The sequence below is a fragment of the Clytia hemisphaerica genome, unplaced genomic scaffold, assembly GCF_902728285.1.
Source record: "Clytia hemisphaerica strain Z4C2 unplaced genomic scaffold, Clytia hemisphaerica genome assembly, whole genome shotgun sequence".
Lineage (NCBI taxonomy): Eukaryota > Metazoa > Cnidaria > Hydrozoa > Leptothecata > Clytiidae > Clytia > Clytia hemisphaerica.
The window spans coordinates 167650-187527 of NW_027103771.1; the positions used below are offsets into that span (position 1 = coordinate 167650).

At 34.5% G+C, this 19878-nt stretch overlaps 1 protein-coding gene across 2 annotated transcripts; it reads left to right on the forward strand.

Annotated features, from left to right (window-relative positions):
- The first annotated feature begins 1402 nt into the window (after window positions 1–1402).
- LOC136806047 (zinc finger CCCH domain-containing protein 11A-like) lies at window positions 1403–19603 on the forward strand. 2 transcript variants are annotated; one of them, XM_067062619.1, is made up of 13 exons: window positions 1403–1462; window positions 11259–11438; window positions 11653–12162; window positions 12662–12755; window positions 12990–13025; window positions 13246–13314; window positions 13435–13467; window positions 14013–14123; window positions 14338–14388; window positions 14687–15925; window positions 16140–16240; window positions 16836–17488; window positions 19005–19603. In XM_067062619.1, exons 2-13 carry the CDS (start codon window positions 11385–11387, stop codon window positions 19165–19167), a joined length of 3114 nt encoding a protein of 1037 aa, XP_066918720.1. In that variant the 5' UTR covers window positions 1403–1462; window positions 11259–11384; the 3' UTR covers window positions 19168–19603. The 2 variants fall into 2 exon arrangements, with proteins under 2 accessions (XP_066918720.1, XP_066918718.1); XM_067062617.1 differs by lacking the exon at window positions 1403–1462 and having other exon boundaries at window positions 9762–11438.
- Window positions 19604–19878: the final 275 nt, after the last annotated feature.

Consider the following 19878-nt stretch of genomic DNA (forward strand, 5'->3'; position numbering starts at 1 on the left):
GTAATCAAACTCGTTAGAAAAAGTACCATTAGAAGTCATAAAAAATCTACCTGAATAAATGCAATCGAAATTCCAGACAACTTCATAATTCCCCAAACAACATTACATTACTATGTCAAAGTCCCATCACATAAATTTTACAATTACATCAGAGTAGACTACGCTCGCCACCGAAGAGGTTTATTTGGAAAGGGTAATTATATTTTATTGTTCGCTTCTTTTTTAAAGATTTGCCGGGTTGGAAAAGTATGAAATTCTTTGTACATATTTTACCTACCCCAAATATTTAGGAGACTGAGTTTTAAACGAATCGTCAAGTTGAAACGAACGATAAATGTATCAAGGTCTGTTTTATTTACCCCCTGGTGACTTAACAAAAGAGACTTAACTCGATGTTACAATCCAATTATTGAAAGTTTGTCTCGGCCTTTTTATAATGAGCGAGACATAAGTTCTCTGATTACGCAATTTTCATATTGACATTTTCGAGGCATTTTGATGTAACTGTCTAACTAAATCCAACCACGGCTTTTTCGTTCCTCTATTTTTGAATACAACTCAAGATGGCGGATGGAAAGGCGAAAAGGTCTATCGAAGTCGATTATAAAGAGGCAAAAATGTAAATCTTCCATTGACAATCACTTCGATCGACTTCAATTGACTTCGATCGATTTGACAATCAAATTTTTCGATTGACATCACCTGCGCCCTGGTCTCTAATTCAGATCAGACACCCTTTTATTTATCAGCTGAAATTTATAGAAAGGTTGAAACGGTTTTTCTTTGCTTTTAGTGGTCAGAGAGGAATAATCCTTTTTCAATCAGTGATTCAAGCTTTCATATTATGCCTTTCTCTAAAGAAGGGTGTCGGAATTAGACGAGGGATGTCGATATTATTATAGACCAACTGCACTATAAAAGTGCACTTACAAACATCCATCCAATGTCTATCAGCTGGATTGACTCTTTACTAAATATATATAAAAAAACCCTTAGTATGCTGTACACATTCATAGCTGGTCTTCCTTCCATATATTGATATGTACGCATATTATATGTAGTCAATACAATGTAGTAAAAAAAACTTTAGTTCCTTCTCTCGTCCAACTTTGTCCTGTCCTCCCGCGCCATTTTGATTTCGCAGCTTTCCTTAAGCGGAATCTATTCTTAAGATCAGGCCGCTCGCAAAATTTCCTCAATGGAAATAAGGAATACTAAGGCGAGGGGCGAGCTACTAAAGAGGCTAAAGAGAACTATACCTTCAGGTAAGAAAAAGGTCTAAAGTCGCTAAAATGCGCTTATCTATTGGTCAAAAACAATGAGTGTGACGTCAGGACTACTTTGTATCTGCTTATAAAGATAATTGCAATGAACATTCACTTTTTACCAAAATTTTATAAGACTTTGAGGGGAAAAAATCGAAAAAGTCAACCAAGAGGAGTTATATTATTCTGCACTGGAGGTACTATTTTCTTATAAAGCTAACAAAAATGTTTGAATATAGACAGTTTACACCAGAAACATTCACTAGCTTTTCGTTTAGTTATTTTATACTATCTTATATACTACAATAAAAAACAGTTTCCAGTTTTGAGCTATTAATCCATTATATGTATAATTCAGTAGCTTATGCAGTTACTATGTAATACTAAGACACTTACTTATGGTTGTGTTCTAGTTACAATTTTTTTCAAAAGCAGTTACTACAGAAAAATCACCCACGTTATATGGTCTGAACTTTTTCAGGTGCCAATTAGTGATTTTGAACTTGGAAAAGTATGGGGTACCGTTTGGGCCATACCTTGGGGTGGTGTATACAAAATTTTAACTGAAAAGGAGTTTATTATACTTTCAATAACATCAATAATCTGTGAATGACAAAGTGCTCTATACCAAGGTAGAGCTTAATTAATTTAAAATGTATATATATTTCTTCAAAAAATCAAAACAACATTACAGCTTGTTTCACGGTTTATACTTTCGATATTTTTAAGTGAGAAAGAGTGTCAGCTTGGGAAATACCATGTGTTTCCATTTCGCGAGTAATCAATCAGTCAGGAACAAGTGCAAATTAGGATACCTGTCGGCAATCTCTCCTACTTTTAGGAGAGTTTGTACCCTAATTTGGAGATTTAGGAATCCTAAATAGGAGAGCAGACACTTTGACCTGAACTTTTGAGGTTACTGCTTTGATCCGCGTTTGGAAAACTATGCAAACCTTTTCTTCATCAAGATTTGCACCACTGACCAAAATTTCAAGTAATTTCTCTGGCGGGTTCCTTGAAAATTAACATTAAATAATCTGCCGTTCAGAGCTTAAAATTTTGCGAACACGAGCTAAAGATTTATTTTTCATTTTACGGAACAGCCCGCTACAGTCTGAATTTCAAAATGGTAGCCGTATAGAAGGAAGGGGCATGGTTTGATTTTCGCGCAAAAAAAGCTTTCGTGTATGCTAGTTAGCACATTTTGAGTGGTTTTGGGCTATAGGTTTGCATTCCGGACGGCCAAACTCGATGAAATTCAGTACACAATCTCATTTGCTTATTATTTACATCTTGGAAGTGGTAAAATTGCGCAGATGTCTCTGGTTGGTGAAAAATACAATTTTTTTTGGATTTTAGTATCCTAATTAGGATGTTGAATGCTATTTTGGATACTTTTTTGTATATCCAATTTAAGATACTCTCCTAAGTAGGAGAGATTGCCGAAGGTATCCTAATTTGCACTTGTTCTTGACTGTCAATGTCAATGACGCAAACAATCAACAAAAGAAATACATAAAAGATCAAAGAGAAAAGCTGAAAGTACAGTATGAAAAAATGATTGTTTTCCAATTTTGGGAATCTGCTAAACTCAAAATTAAGTTAGCAGGTTTCATGAAAAATGATTTGGGTTACCTGAACCTTGAAGGACCCTATGTTAAGACTCCCCGGTTTGGCAAACATGAAGAAATAGAAGAAAAACTAAAAATTCACCCCCTGGAAGAATTTACATAGCTGTCAACTTCGCCTCTCAAAAATGCAAGAGAGCTTCAAGTCGGAAAAATTTCAGGAAATCGAAGGAATTTCCCTGCGAAGTCCAATTTCATCGGAAATTCTTTTTCAGGAAATCAGGAAGGTAATGATGATGTAAAGAAGTGTCCAATCAAATGAAGGTGAAGGGCTTTCATCCAATCTAAAAAGGATTCTAAGAAAAATAACACTAGCATTACGACCCTGCCGATTCACCAGACATTCCGGTGTTGTTTGTCCGGTTTCAAAAAAATTGGAAAATCAACGGACACAAGTCCAGTGTAGTGTCCGGTGTGTTTTATTTGCAAGTGAAAAAATTGCACCGGACATTTTTGCCGCAGCATTTTCCGATGTCCGGTGTAGCGGGCAAGGGCGTTTTCTTAATGTTCCTCAGTCCCGCCCAATATACTACATCGTGCGCACGCCCATACAAATTCTCCTTTTGCCGTTTTGCCTAGGCTGCATGCATGCCCTTTGCTTCTGATATGATTTCGGATGCGCATCGTGCGTCTACAATATTTCTGTCCATTGAGTTTCAAGCCCGAAGGGCTAGAGGCAAATCTTCAACCATTCTCAGGCAAAAGAAATTGAAACCACTTATTTCCCTTTCCAAAACGTGCCGTAATCACGACGACAGATTGTATCTAGCGGTTCCTATGTTTTGGAGGACTACAATTTTTGAAATCTAGTGATAGATTTTAGTTTCAATCGGGGAGTTGTGTAAAGATTACGCACTGGCCTTACTAAATGTTATATATCGTCTGAATTAGGATCCTAACCTTAGAATGATGTAAGAATATTTTAGGATGATTTTCCCTAAAACTTTAAGAATGTCCAAAATGAAAGGGAGCATTCAAAAAGTACATACGTCCAAATTTCCCTATTTTCAGACCCCTCCCTCCCCCTTGTTCGTCAGCGTTCGTTTTAAAGTACCCTTCCCATTTGTACGTTCGTTTTTTTTCTCAAAATTTTTACCCCCTTCCATTTAGACAATGTAAATTCAAAGAAAATTATCTACAGTAAAGTTACATAATAATCGCTGAACAATTAAAACATACACAATTATTTAGGGAATTAACCATTGTGTTTTAGTTTTATTAATGGAAAGAAAAAGAGTGATTGTGAGAATAGATTTTCACAGAGGAGTTAAAAAAAGTCACGTTGTGTTACAAGTACCCCCCCCCCTGAAAAGCGAACGTACCTTAAGGGGATTAATTTTCGTGAAGACTAACTTTCGCAAGGCAATTTTTTTTCAAAAAATTATTTAATTTTCGCGGGACTTATTTTCACAAGGACGGGAATCGTAAATTTTTGCAAAGATTAACAAAGGGAAATCATGTCTAAAAAACCCTTAGAATTAAGTATATTTAAAAACTTAATTTTCGCGAGAATTATATTTCGCAAATTTCACAAATCCAAAGGTTCTTAAAATAAATATAATCCTCGCAAAAATTAATCCCCTTGAGGTACATGGATTGACTTGACCCCCTCCCCTCGTTCGTTTTTGTTCACTTTTTTACCATTTGTCAAACTTGGTTCTCGCCAAAAAAAGTTCCCTTAAGGTATTTCCTATACCAATCAGAACAGAGAAAACCCGAGGGTGTCATGAGATAAAAGAGACGTTCATAAGACATTTAATGTTTTTAACAAGAAAAAAAGAAAAAAATCGCATTCAAAACAAATTTTTCATTAAAATTATCAATATGCAAAATTCTCTCAGAATATGTACCTCGATATGTACAGTAAATCAAGCAATATCAACCAGTAAAATATAACAAATGTTTATTTATAAAATGCGCAAAGATTTAATCTTCTTTGCAAGTTTTTTCGTGTTTCTTTAATCGTGACTTGTTTGACAATAACTTTTTGCAGGTTTTGCACTGATGGTTCGATGTTTTTTGGTGTACTTGCTGCAAATGAACATTGACTCGGGAATTTGATGCAAAGCCTTTTCACACAGGGTGCATCAGAAGGGAAGTTCTATGTTTGCCTTGTGATTTGTTGCACCTTGTTGCATTGTGAACAAGTTAGATCCTGTGTTTTCTTTTTTTTTATACTTTTTCTTTTTTCTTCGACAAAATTTTTCTTTCTTGTTTTTTTTTCGAGGGCTCGTAATCGCTATCCACCTCTATGATTTCGACTCTTTTTCTTTTTGTTGCTGACTTAAAATATGTAAATGCCATGTGACTGACTCTTGTTTTTAAATTGATATGTTTACACTACTACACATTTCAAAAACTTTTATGGCTTCTTGTTAATAATGTAGAGTATGGGCAGGTATGGGCCCAGACTGATTCGGGGTCATTATCTGTCCCGCCTGCTGGGGAACCAAATTTTCCAAGAAATTCTCCCCAGTTCTTCTAAAAACACAAAACTTAAAGAGCACAGGACAATTCGATTGGGAAATCCCTCAAAAATCGCACACTTTTTCAAAAAAAAAAGCAATCAAAAATTACGTTAGAATTGGCAGAAAATCAAAAAAGTCTTGTAGTTGTTCATCTTTTCGGGAGTGGTTTACCCTTCGGTGCTTTTTTTCAGGAACTTGGGCACGCTAAGGGAGAATTACCAACCAAAGAAAATTGAAAAAGCATGAAACGTGCATGTTAAAAATTGAGCAATATTTTTGCACACAGCACTGATTTAGCTGGGAATAATAAAAACAAAAAAATAAAAACAACATTCGTTTTGTTCATACAGGTTCATAATAAAACTGTACAAAAAAACGAAAATATTAAAAATATCTCTGTGTAAAATGGAAATAAACACCACATTTTCACGGGTAAAGAACTTAAGTTTTACCGAGTCAAGCTTCATTAGCTTCTTTAGAAGTTCATTTCTTTTCTTCACATCAGAAAACTCGAAAAAGTAGACGAATCTCAACTTTGTACCTAGTCCGAATGTGCACAAAGGTTTATGATTAAAGCCTCCGATAAATTATGCAGTCATGTGTGAAATTTTGGCATTGTCGATAGATGGGGAAACGAGTTCACAAGATTTTCTTGCCATCGTTCCAATAGCTTTTCTTTCATTATCTTCTGTCAGTCCGAAAATGCGGATAGCATTGTTGTCATGTCTGTTATGCGGCTCTCTTACGCAACGCACTGGTATTCCTTCTAACGGCTTATTTTTAAGAGCATGGTAGCCATTTGCCGTCGCATAGAAACCGAAGTAATGTTGACGGTTCCATTTCATTTGCTTTCGGTATAAATTGTAATCTACAAAATGTTGTAGTTCTTTTTTGGCAATCTCTGATTCCAAGCACCCAATTTTATCGTATTCCATATTTTCACCTAAATCACTGTCTTTGAACTGATTTTGTTGCAGAAGATCTTGCAATTATTTTCATGATGTCATCAAGCGTCTGACATTTCGAACTTAATACATCATTCGAATAACTCCTTTTCATATCATATCAACTCGTAATGTGAATTGCCCCCAATATCTTGAGATATATTTATTTTCAATTACACGCTTTTTTTATAAGAATATCTATGATGAAAATGAACAAAAAATTAAAAATACGGCTAAGAATATCAAAATCATGGAATTTGGCTACTCAAGATAAGAATGCTATTTTTAGAGCATTTTCAATAATAAACTGTCAATTAACCCCAGAGGAAGGCTCGCTCCTTTCACAAAAATGCTCTTTTTATGCTTGAGATGTAACCACTCCTACTTACTATACATTTTCAGCCGCCTGTCTTGCGACACATTGAAAATAAAAAACGAACTTGTGTTTTTGCTTAACTAAATTAAATAAATGTACAAAATTTCTAATATAAGATCTCAGGAACATATATGACAAGTCGAACCGTCAATTTCGTCATCTTTAATGGCAACACAACATTTATGGAAAATACGGACCTCGCAAAGTGGATTCTGACACTTAACTATTGAGTCCAAATTTACTTTTTGATCACAAAAATATATCGAAATGGTATCATTTACGGAAATCATCAATACACTCGTCACAAATCCACTCACCAGTTGGAACAGATTTAACTTTAGCACATGTGATGTGATACCATCTGATTGCACACAATTCTTCTCTGCTGCATTCAACTAAGACTTCGACCGATTCTGAAACAACAAATTAGATACCGTACAGATTCGATTAGGCGCCCTGGGCGCTAATTAAATTTTTGATTTTTTTTACCTGGTCGCTAATTATTGGAAGCGGGTGCTTAATAGCTGCTGGGTGTTAAATAATTTTTTAACACACAAAGCAAATAAAAAAAAGTGATGACGATTTTATACTGTTTTTTTCAAATACAAAGACAGAAATTTCCTGTTTATACATCATAGATTACTTTATTAAAAAAAATTGAAACAATGTTTGTACCATGTTATACTGATGTTCTTTATTTTTAGAATGAAATGGGAATATTCTCGAATAGGCCCAGTTTCTTGGGACCGATTCCGATTAAGTGCCAAAACTTTACGGGCCTATATATTTAAAAATCAGTTTGACAGATGCCAAAAGATATCTATATTGATAGGAACATATTTTGGCCAATTTATTCTGCCAAATTAAGTTCTCGCCAAATTTAGTTTATTTAAGGTAATAGCTTTTTCTCCCGCAGATACAGCAATGATCTCTGGTCGGTGGACTTTTGAAAAGAAATTTAATAAGTTTTCTCAGAGGTATATAGGCTTATTCATAAATTCTAAAAGAAATATGACTGGTGTAGTTATCAAAAATGCGATTGATATTCACTTGCCTCTATATAAATTACACTCTATGCTATTGAATGACAAATTATTTCACATAAAAATTATCTGCCCTCAGCCAGTAAAAAAGTGATAAATGATCTTGTCTCTAGGAAATTTCCGTGGAGTAATTAACGTTGCGTTCCCCAAAGCGACTATTGACTACCCACATCAGTCTGAATCCGGGTGAAAATTTATCTTGTCGTCACCCGGCCGCATTTTTTTCGTACATCATCGTTAGGGTTAGGGTTAGTTTGTTTGTTTGAAAAACTTTCGTGAATCAGTTTTTGAGGCGTGTGATTTATCGCACGTGATATTATATATTCTACTGTAAAATGCACGCCTGGAAATCACTTGGAATGAAGGTTTTATCCTGATCATTGTTATAGAAATGAAATTTTATTCATCTCAAACTAAATCCTGCATTGTTTTTGTTAATTCTTACTTGCAACTCAACTTTTAAGAATGTTTTTTTTTTATATACAACTTGGTTTTTATAAAAGAATCATGCTGATTTGTGAGTAAAATAAATAGAAACATTCACAAAGTGGGGACTTTTCAGTAAGTAAACAGCTTTGTTTTTATAAAAGGAATCATGCTGACTTGTGAGTAAAATAAAAAGAAACATTCATAAAGTGAGGATTTAAAAAATTGAGGAAATGTTTCTCTCACTCTACTTTTTTCTCAAAAAAGTTCACTTCGTAATCACAGTTTGGAGCCTTTAGCAATTGAAGATAAATATTCAAAATGAAAGAGAGTGTCCAGTTCTTGGAGATATTGTAACACAATTGAAAATATAAAAACGATGAAAATTAAGTATTTGAATAATCGCACGCCTAGACCACTATAAATCAAAATCTAGGCGTGCGATGATCACACGTGAATTTTTCTTATGCCGAAGCCTGTAGCGGTGTCGAGTTACTACAGATTTAAGGTAAAGAAGACCATCATTTTAACTTCTACGAGTGCTTTAAAAAATCGAGTTTTGGGATCGAAATTTAGCAAAAAAAAATTTTTTGCGGCCGGCCGGGTGAGTGTTTTTTTCGTCACCCGGTGGACCGGAAACAAAAATATTTTTAGGGTTCGCCTTATATACATATAAGAAAAGGGCAATGGATTTGGGTTGATCATCATAATGATTAGCCAACATGCATATCCTTATATCCTGAAAAAAAAATTGGAAAAAGACATTACATCAGGGATAAAAAGGAGAAAATGGAAATTTTTCTTACCTTGTCCAGGTATCATTGTATTTGCCTGTATTTCTCTGCAACAGTAAAACCAATATAATAAATAACATCATTCACCAGCAGAATATATATAATTGCATTTTTATATTGATGTTTGAATTCACAAAACACTTCACAACATATATTTTTATATTGATGTTTGAATTCACAAACATTTCGCAACATGCAAATGCCCAGAAGTGGTAATTTTGAAAAACTAAGCTTTGGAAAACACGAAGTTTCACCTTTCTCGCCAGAGTTCCTTGGTTGTAATTACTTAGCTAAAATATCCAGTTTTTCGAGACTTTAGAAAACAGTGCTCTTGACCACGCATTAGCGATATTCATTTTAAGAAAAGGCCGTGTGGGCCGCGCAGTACCATGAAACTCCCGCTAGAAAAATGCGCACCAGACAGTCCTGTGTAGTCCGGTGCGCACTTTTGAAAATTACTCAAAAAATTACCGGACACAGGAAAAACAACACCGGAATGTCCGGTGAATCGGCAGGGTCGTCTGGCATTATCCTGCTTTCGTTGGACTTAAATTAAGTTTGATTGAATTATAAAGTTATACTTTGTCACGGGTGTCAAAAGAATATGAGAGCTTATTTATATCAAAAACAAAACAACAGTATTTCCCAAGCTGATTTTTGGTCTCTTACTACTTACTTCCACTTACTACTGATGATGTCTCGTTTTAACTGCATGACTCACCTCACAGCGCCCTGTTTAAAGGGACATAATAGTAGTGACGAAATTTGTAAACAAACCGTATGCAGTGGGATACAAATGTCACATGTCAAAATAAAAATTAAAAACAAATATGGCTGATTTTGATTGTTTCAATTGTTTTACAAGTTTCTTTTGGACACATGATTTTAATTGTTCTCTTTAATGACGCGTGGTTTGCGCAATGTTTACATTTTACTACTTTTATGTCCATTTAATGGCCAGTAAGCAGTTATGCAAAAAAAGTTAGAATTTCTAAGATGATACTTTTGAAATAAAAATGTAATGCCTTATTGTGGTATGTTTCAACTTCTTGTGAATTATTATTATTATAATTATGGTTGATAAATTTAGCTAAGAGCCCCAAGAAGATTCAACTTCCAACTTTTCCATCAGTAAACAGAAATCTATCCATTTGAGATTTTTCACTTGTATTTAAAACTGTATCTTAAACTTTTTATACGATTTGTATTGGTCATCCCAATTAGCAAAGTGAAATTCTAATAAAATAATGACTGATGAATTGTATGATTTTTTAATATTTAAAGCCTACTTTGAATTTTTTTTATTGTATGAATTTTTATTGTTATGGTGGAAATATGGCAAATTAAAAAATTTGTAATAAAATCTGAATGAAATAACTTTTAGGGGCATTATTTATTACATTTTCCAACATTTTGATACTTATTTTTCCATAATTGTGAAAGATGTTGAACAGTTTTTCTATCAAGATTTAAAAAGGTATTGCTCGTTGCAAGTAAGTAAAAATAGCTTAAACAAATTCTCTCTTAAACATTTTCTCCCATGTATTATATTTTTTATGTGTAAATAATGTTTTAAAATATATTTTTCTGAATTATTACCATGGGATACAATAAATAGTACACATATACAAAAACAGAATTATCTTTATCAAAAAGTTTATAAGAGTTTAGCAAACTAATTTTCTTATTTGTTATTTTTTGGTGTGTAAACTTTTTAAATTATAATCCAAAAACATGTCCGATATTGTTATGGCAATCAAAATTTTAAAAAGCAATTATTTATAACGTACTACTGGATTTTTATTTTACTGTACACTTCTTATTTATCACATTATACTTATATTAAATGAAAAAAATATATACAAAATTTATATTTTGAAATCAGATCTTATTGATGAGAAAATCTTTGATTTCTAAATACAATTTTGCATATTTTACATTTTTAAAGTATTAGTTTTATTATAGTGGAAGTTAAAAGTTGCTTATTGAAAAGTCATTTTGAATGTTAGAAGCAGTTATATAGTGTAATAATCCTTTTATTTTGATTTTACTTTGTACTTGTGAGTTTGTTTTTACTAATATTTTGGTTATATGAAATGCATGTTCATCATGCTTCAATCCAAGGGTTTTTGTACAGCTTGTTGATGGGTCTCTCAAGGTATGGTCTTAGATTTGATTGAGTGATGTCATCCATCTTCAAGTGACCCTAAACAACAACTATGATGGTATAGATGTTCATCTATTGATCGATCGGTTTCATCCCCTATCCATGGTTTAACCTTCTCCTAATCACCTCTGTCTTTCCGAACTGTAGAATATTGTCACAGTTTGTATTCAAAGAAGATTTGATTCCTTCCAATCATCAATTGTTTGTACCTTGGTGGTGTAACAAAATATCTCAACAAGATCTTCAGCCTTGAAGCTTGTTTGATGATACATTATGTCGTTAATTGGAGAAGATTGCCATTATTTCATCACATCAACATGTACACGAGTAAGCTAATTTTATAATTCAACCATTATAATACTTTAGGTGTACAAACTTTCGCGAGCAGAAACTTTCGCAACTTTTGCAAACCTTTATTATATCTGTAAGATTTGGCCAACAACATATTTAAATGACATGATACATGCTTTGTGTCACCAAAAAATAATCAGAAACTTGATGAGCTAATAATGATATTTATTTATCACTTTCCCAACTTTAGGGAAACCAATGTTGCTTTCGTCACCAACCTGCTGCTAAAACCACTGAACAATCATGTCCAGAATGGATACAAGGAAAATGTCTGAATCCAAACTGTAATCTCCGCCACATCGCTGTTGATCGCACAGGTCACCGAAATAAATTGACTCCTAAAGTATGTTTTTACGACAGCCAACCTACAGGATGTTTGAATCCACTTTGTAAATTCGTACATACGAAAAAGAAAGCTGTTGAACCAGTTGTTATTCCAAACGCAACACCTCTGGCAAAACCTGTTTTGGAAAATCCTGTTGCACCTGTTAATCCTACTCCAGTTGTTGCTAAACCAGTCCAACCTACCCTTGCTGCTCCTACTATTGTCAAACAACCTGTTTCCCAAGTTGTACCAAAACTTATTCCACCGCCAGCACCACTTCATACACTACAGCCTGCTATTCGAACTCCAACTCTCATTAATGGAGTATTGAACATGGTCCCTGCAAGAGGCATCTTGGGAGCTAACCCCAATCAGGTATTTTTTCAAGATTCATGTTTTTTTTCCCACTAAAAGGTAATAAAGTGAATAAAAGATATATGTATTATCCCTTTTAAAAAAGGGATAACAAAGATTCATTTACTTTAGGTTGCTACTTGCAATTATCTGAAGTTTGTGTAGGGACTACAAAATTCTAGTGATTTTTGTGAGATCTGTCTCTTCAAAATGTTTGTGTAATTGAAATCCATAAGTGGATTGATTGAAAGACTTTCACCCATTCTTGCTCCCGAAAACCCTCTTTGTATATTTTCTAGCTTTTTGTCATATTCTTATCGTGGTTAAAACTGATTTTTGCGTGTACCCTACGAAATGCATGTGATTTTTTGTGGAGAAATCTTTCAAGTAGACCCAGGTAGACCTGCATTGTCAAAAGCAATGACTAGGACTTAATTTTGGTGATAAAGCTGATTTGATTTTGAACATTTTCTCAAATATTTATTTATTTTCTTATTTATGACATATTGCTTTTATTCAGGCACCTCAAATTCTCCCACCACTTGCTACACATCACGGATTGAGGCAACAAATTGCTGGTCAACCTTTAGTCAATAGACAACCTGTAATTGTCGGTGAGTTGCTGTTATTGTCTCTGAATGATCAAACATAATTTCAAAATCCTTAATGAATCTAGATTTGTTGGCTTTTAGGTACCTTTTCCCATTAGTTTTTGCATACAATCATGTTGTACCTTTCACTTCCATGCACCCTTTAATTTTTGTACACCCTCTATATGATATAAAAACTTGCCCTATAGGGCCAAATTATTTTCTCCAAGTGCAAAATACATTTCTCCCATTTTTTAGGACAACCCGACAACAATAATGGTTTACCAAAGACTGGTGAGAGTTTTCTTGATTTTTTTTCTTTTTAAACGTCCAAACAAGAAATGATACAACTTTAGAAACATTCAGTAATATAACTTTTTTTTTTTAACCAAGACTAACACCAATACTAACACCGTAACGGTTGTCCAAACAAGAAATGATACAACCATTGGTAATGGTAACAAAACAATTTTTTTTTTTATTATTCTGATTTGATTTAATTTTTTTTTTGCAGGACATTTCAACGAGCAAGTTCGACTTTTCAAAGAGATGTTGAGCTCAAAACAGAAACAAAATCAAAATGGTATGCTTTCTTTAAAATCATAGAAAATCTTTAAACTAATTCCTTCCATACACAATTTTGCTGAAAAGCCTAATAGTATAATTTTTAGCCTTATTTATGAAATCCAATTTCTTATCATAGATATCAAGCCAAATGCAAAGAACAACAGAGACTGTAAGAAATGAATCTTATTTTTAATTCACTTTCCTTGTTTTATTGGTCTCAAAATTAAGCTTCTGGAATTGATTAATCAGTAAATAGTACATTGTTACCTTAAGGGGGACAAATTTTTGCTTTTCACGCAGTTTTTTGGCAAAACGGCAAAAATTACAAATTTGGCCATTTTTCATCAAAAAAATTTTAAAAATCCCTAGGTAAATGAAAGAAAATGTATGCAAAATAGGGCAAAAGAGCGAAAATTAGTTCCTGCAAAATAAAATTTTTCGTTTTTTTTTCAACCGCAAAAATTATGTCCCGCTAAAATTAGTTCCATTAAGGTATTCAACATAGACGTAAAATCTTTAACTCTTTTTACTTGTTCATTTGTTGGGAAGTGGGTCTAGCAGGTTTTATATGATAATGATAATATCTTTCTTTAATGTTGGGGTAACGTAATTACAAATCAAGTAAATTTATTATAACTAATAAAATCCAACAATTTAGTAATTTTTATGTTGAAAATGCAATAAATTAGCAAATTTTTCAATCTTTTTTTACAGATCACGGTGATAGCAGCGATTATGATTACGATTTAGAGAAAGAAGAAAGAGAAAGAGATCGAGAGCGAAGAAACAAAGATAAATATCGAAAAAAGAACAAGAAAGAACGACGTATGTTGAATTTTTATTCTCAGACTTTTATAGTTTACATTTACTAAGAGTTTGATGCTCGTCCAAGTAATATAGAACAGTATAGAATAGTGTAATTTGTTCCTTTAAAAAGTACCATAATGTGTAGAATCTGGATATTCCAACATATAGCCCCCAAAATAATTTGTAACTCGACAACTGTTTGCTGAATTTATTGTTATTTTTTTGTACTTAGATGGTCGCCACAAGAAGAGATCAAAAGATGACCTTAGTAAAGCAGACCAAGGTAAAATCCAGTGCAAATCACAGAAGGTTTTTCCCATAAGACTAAGAAATATTTTGTGCTTTGTAAATTCTTTTGTAATGACAATTTTGTAATGGACAAATGGTGAAGGCAAACACTTCACAGAAAAACTAAATTTTTACAAAAACACCGTTTTTGCATTTTTCAAATTAGTGTTAGGAAAATATCTAGTCAACTCAATCTCATGCAAATTATTGGAACTACCTCGGGCTAGACCCCTTCTAATTTGTAATTGGGGTTGCAATGGAGGGTGATTGATCTTGTTTCATTTTGTCTTTAGAAGTTTTATATGGTGATTACAAAGATGTCCCTCTTGATCGAAGGCATAAGAAGGGTAGTAGAGAGTCTCGTCATGCAAGCAGCGATTCTGATGTCAAAGTTAAAAGTTATGAAGAAATCTTACGCGAAAAAGCTCTTCGTAAAATGATAGAGAAAAAGAAGAAAGAGAAAAACTTTGAAGATGATTTCCAAGATATCCTTGAAGCAGAGGACTCTAAGAGTTCAAACAAAAAATCGAGTAGTGATGGTGAAGTCGTCAGTAAAGGCTCACGCAACCAGGATGTTGATTTAGAAAGTGTTGTCTTTGATAAAGAGGACGCACTAGAGGTTGGTGTTGACGAGGATGAGTTCGATGCCGAAGTTGATGACAAACGTCACTCAAAAAGTAGACGGTCAAAAACAAGGAAGCGAAGCAGCGAAAAGGAAAATATAGAAGATTCCTCTCTCAAATCATCAGCACCCTCTCCAACTTCTCAAGAAGTGAAAACCAATATGAAAAGAGAAAGTGGAGATGAGGAACTAGACTACAATGATGATTTACCTGCTACTGAGGACGGTGTGCTTGTCATTCCTGATGAGACAACTGATTTAACATTCTCTGTTGATGTTACTGACGATTTAGCGCAAGAACTAAACTCTGAACCTGAGGAACGGTCTAAACACAAAAAGAAACCAATCAAAATAGTGAAAAAAATACCGAGTGTTGCTAGCCGGATATCAAAACATACCAGTAATGATACAACGCGAGACCGTCGTCAGGAACGTTCGAAAAATAAAAGGACTATACAAGTTGTCGATGATGAATCTCCGGATCATAAAAAAGAGAAAAACGAACCTGGAAAAAAGACAGAAACCAAGAAAGTTATATCATTAGTAGGGAAAAAAGGTACAGGCAAAAATGATAGTGCTTCTACTGAGGAAAAAGATGCACCTGAGGTAGTTGAGGTAGTAAAAATAAAAACATTTGAAGAAATCATGGCTGAAAAACGTAAACGTAAACTTCAAAAAGCTGACGTGGTTGTTGTTTCTGATAGTGATTCTTTAGAGTCACCTGATAAGAAGCCCTTTAGTGACTCATCGTCCAAAATGAAAGGACTTCCATCTATCGCCACTGTCTCCCAACCAGCACCACCTCCGAAAACAGCTGCACAATTGCGCCGTGAAAAGCTTCAGTTGGCTAAACAAGAATACGAAAAGAGGAGGAAATCTCAACAGTTGTATCAAGTCAAAAGCAGCCAAGGTACGTTCTTTATAAACATTTTTTATCGGAAAAGGTTTATGTTAGCCTTTTTTCAGTTAGCTGAAATTCTGTCATTGTATATTTCACTCATGAAACTCTGACATGCAGGTTACATCTATTCTCGTGATTTGACCAAGTTCTCTCTGCATTGTATGATTTTTTGAAATAGTGAACTCAAAGAAATTATTTTCTCATAATCATATACTTCCTTTAGCGGCTACAACGAAACCACTTGATGTGAGAACGGCAAGTCCCGTTAAAACACCAATTACTGCTCCTACATCAACAGAGACCAATGCTGCCAAGACCATCAAGGTTCGTATTTTATGAGAAATTCATGATATGCACCACTGCAATGGCTTCACGAAATTATGCAACAAAAATTATCCACCCTTCCACCCAATACGTCACTTGAAAAATGGGTGGAAAATTTTAAAAGTTCTCAGAAGACTCTCCAGTGGTGCATGTCATGAATAAGTAATTCAAAGAACTGTGATTTCGAATAATAGTCAAATTAAATTCTGAAATAACGCTGCCTCCTTAAGATTGTTACCAATATAGTCCATAGTGATCCACAGTGTGTCCAGAAAAAGGCATGAACAGCATTTATACAAATAAAAATCCTCAGATCTTACATAAACTTGACCTAAGGTTCTCGATCTCTTTTTCGAGATCCCAATTTAATATAATCTTGGGAATTCAATGTTCAATATATTTATTGCACAACAAAGACATTATATCCATTCTAACCTCCAGTGGTTTAGTCAGTTTTATATTATATAAAATCTACCCCGCTTTATTTTGGGCACACTGTACATTTGCAAGCCATTGTTGAATAAGTTCCACTTCCACCTAAAGCAAAACCTTCTAAGGGCTTTCTAGCTATAAATTTTATTTTTCATTTCTACAGTTAACACGACCAACAGTCACAGCACCCACCAAAGTTGCTAACGCTCCTACCACTGAGAACGCAAGCGGGGTCTCTGTTCGCTCTTTTGAAGAAATCATGAAAGAAAAAAGTCTACGTAAACAACGTGAAATGCAGGGACAACAAAACAAGGTCGAAGCTAAACCTATACAGAGTTTCCTACGACGTCGTTCTCTATCCAATCAACGCAATCAAACACAACCTGGAATCACCACTACAGTTAGTAACGACAGTACCAAAAGCACTGAGAAAACTGTTCCAGCTACGACAGCCGTGATTGCAGAAACCGAAACAGCAAAAGAAACTACGACAATGGTTCTACCGCCGGTTGCGAAAATTATCGGTCGACGACGAAGCTCCTCACCACTTCAACCAGGAGTCGAGGTCACTAAAGTTGCCCCCATCAAAATCAAACGAAAACTCTCCTCATCGTCCAGCTCGGACCTGGCGAAATCAAGAACACAAACGCCTCCACCACAAGTTGTTCCTACAATACCCGCAAAATCTGACGACGTTTTCGATACACTGAAAGACGTCAGGGCAAACAACGAATCATCGACGAACGGAGCATCTCCGATTGCGGAAGAGACAGAACCACTTTCACAAGCTTCAATGGAAGACATACAGGAAGCACTGTAAGTAAAACTTCTGTATAAACCAGGGAAAGTGTGCATCAATTGTGCGTTTTTGACTAGAAAGCATGAAATTTGGTACAGTGGTACCTCAGGGGGTAAGAAACATTTTAAGCCTCTGGCCCACTTCCGGAACACCTTTTTGTGTATTTTACAGACCAGAATGCTTCCCAGGCAAATTTTTATCTTCAAAGCATTTCATATGATATTTTGTTGGAAAGGTTTTCTAACAGTTGATTCTAAAAAACATCACAACATATATCTGAAAATGGACTGGGTCCGAGTTATGAGCTACGGAAGTAATTTACAGACCAGTCTGCATACCCGAAAAAAAAATTTATTTTTGTTCCAAAGCATGTCTTATCATATACCGTTGGAAAGGTTTTTTCACACTGATTCTAAAAATCATAATGGTATGTATCTCAAAATGGACTGGGTCCGAGTTATAGGCCATGGGAGTATTTTACAGACCAGAATGGCTCCTGGCCCAAAACTCGGACCTCGTCCTTTTTAAGATACATGTTGTGATGTTTTTTAGAACCAGTCTGAAAAAACCTTTCAAACGGTATATAACACGACATGTTTTGGAGATAAAAATATTTTTTGTATGCCCGGGAGCCGTTCTGGTCTGTAAATTACTCCTATGGCTTATTTCACGGACCCAGTCCATTTTGAGATGCATATTATGATGATTTTTAGAATCAGTATGAAAAAACCTTTCCAACGGTATATGATATCACATATTTTGGAACAAATATAAACAAATTTTTCGGGCATGCAGACTGGTCTGTAAATTACTTCCGTAGCCCATAACTCGGACCCAGTCCATTTACAGATATATGTTGTGATGTTTTTTAGAATCAGTGTGAGAAAACCTTTCCAACGATATATCATATGACATGCTTTGAAGACAAAAAATCTTTTTCTTGCCTGGGAGGCATTCTGGTCTGTAAAATACACAAACAGGTGTTTCAGAAGTGGGTCAGAGGCTTAAAATGTTTCTTACCCCCTAAGGTACCACTGTACCAAATGTCATGCTTTCTAGTCAAAAATGCACAATTGTATTCATTTTTAGCACACTTTCCCTGGACTAGTAGTAGAAAAATATTCTTCTGTATATACAAGATGGTGCTGACCGTTACACTTTTTTGCATTCCAAATTTTTTTCCCAAATTCTGTCTTTATCATCAGATTTGTAGAATTCCTACGCATAACATAAGCATATATGTCAGCCTGGAATTTTTTTCAAGTTTTATCTGTTCAAAAAGGTTTGGTAGAGGTCAAGTAAAAAAAGAAATTCCACGGCAAGCTACATTCCACTGCTCACAAAATCTGAACAAATTTTTACAAAATTTCTGAAATTTCACTAAAAACTTGGCTCAGGGTGAAACATAAGCATAAACATATAATAAGCATAAGCTTTGTCTGGATGCTTTAAGAACCTAAGCATACACGAGCCTGACCAAGGGGCATACGCTTGGCTATAAAAAAAACATTTAATCCATATTTTTCCATTTAGAGATGAGAAGCAACGTGAACGTGAGCAGGAGATGTTATCGGACGATGAATTCGACCGACTGAACGATCTCTTATCCGACGATGACGATGACGGTGACGAAGATGGAGATGAAGTCAACGATGATGATTTCATGATGGAACTAGAACAAATGATCGATAGTTAATCACCTCTATCATCTACAATTATCTCCATAATGTCTATGGCAGAAATTGAGCTACAAACTAGTTTTATCTCCTTAATCAAAATGCATTTTCGTAACTGTTACACCGTGCTCCTAGTTTCGGAGTTCACTTGATTTGCGCTTGTGGTTGGTATCCTCTCCACAATGCCGATGACAAAGTGTGTCTCCATTACGTTATATGCACTAAAAAAGACATCGGTCTTAGCTATAGTGTCAGTGACTGTTAGGTCCTTGAAGGGCCTTCCAGTTGTTATTTCTATAACACTTTTGAAAGAGCTTTGTTATCATAATAATTGGAATTTCAAGAACTTGGTTTTCCTTTGGCAAGATAAATGGTACCAATATGTATCTATAGTTTATGGGCGATTTGTTAACGAATTCAATAAAGCACAAAATATTTTCTGAGGCATTCTTTTGACTTAAAAATCTCTCAAACTGATTTGGTTGACAGATTATTTCATATGATTTCTTTCTCCACTTTATTTGTGAAACTTGTGCAGTGCCTTCTAATATGCCAAATATAAACATATGAATAATTTCTCAATTTTTTAATTTGACCTTTATATTAGAGTATTATCTTTATCTTTTTAGGTACAACCGATTTGTTTGTGGATAGCTTTTGTCACCTGAGTTGGATTTTTTTTGGTTTTCAGTTTGGGTGTGTTTTTACGAGTTCAAAATTTGCCTAGAAAT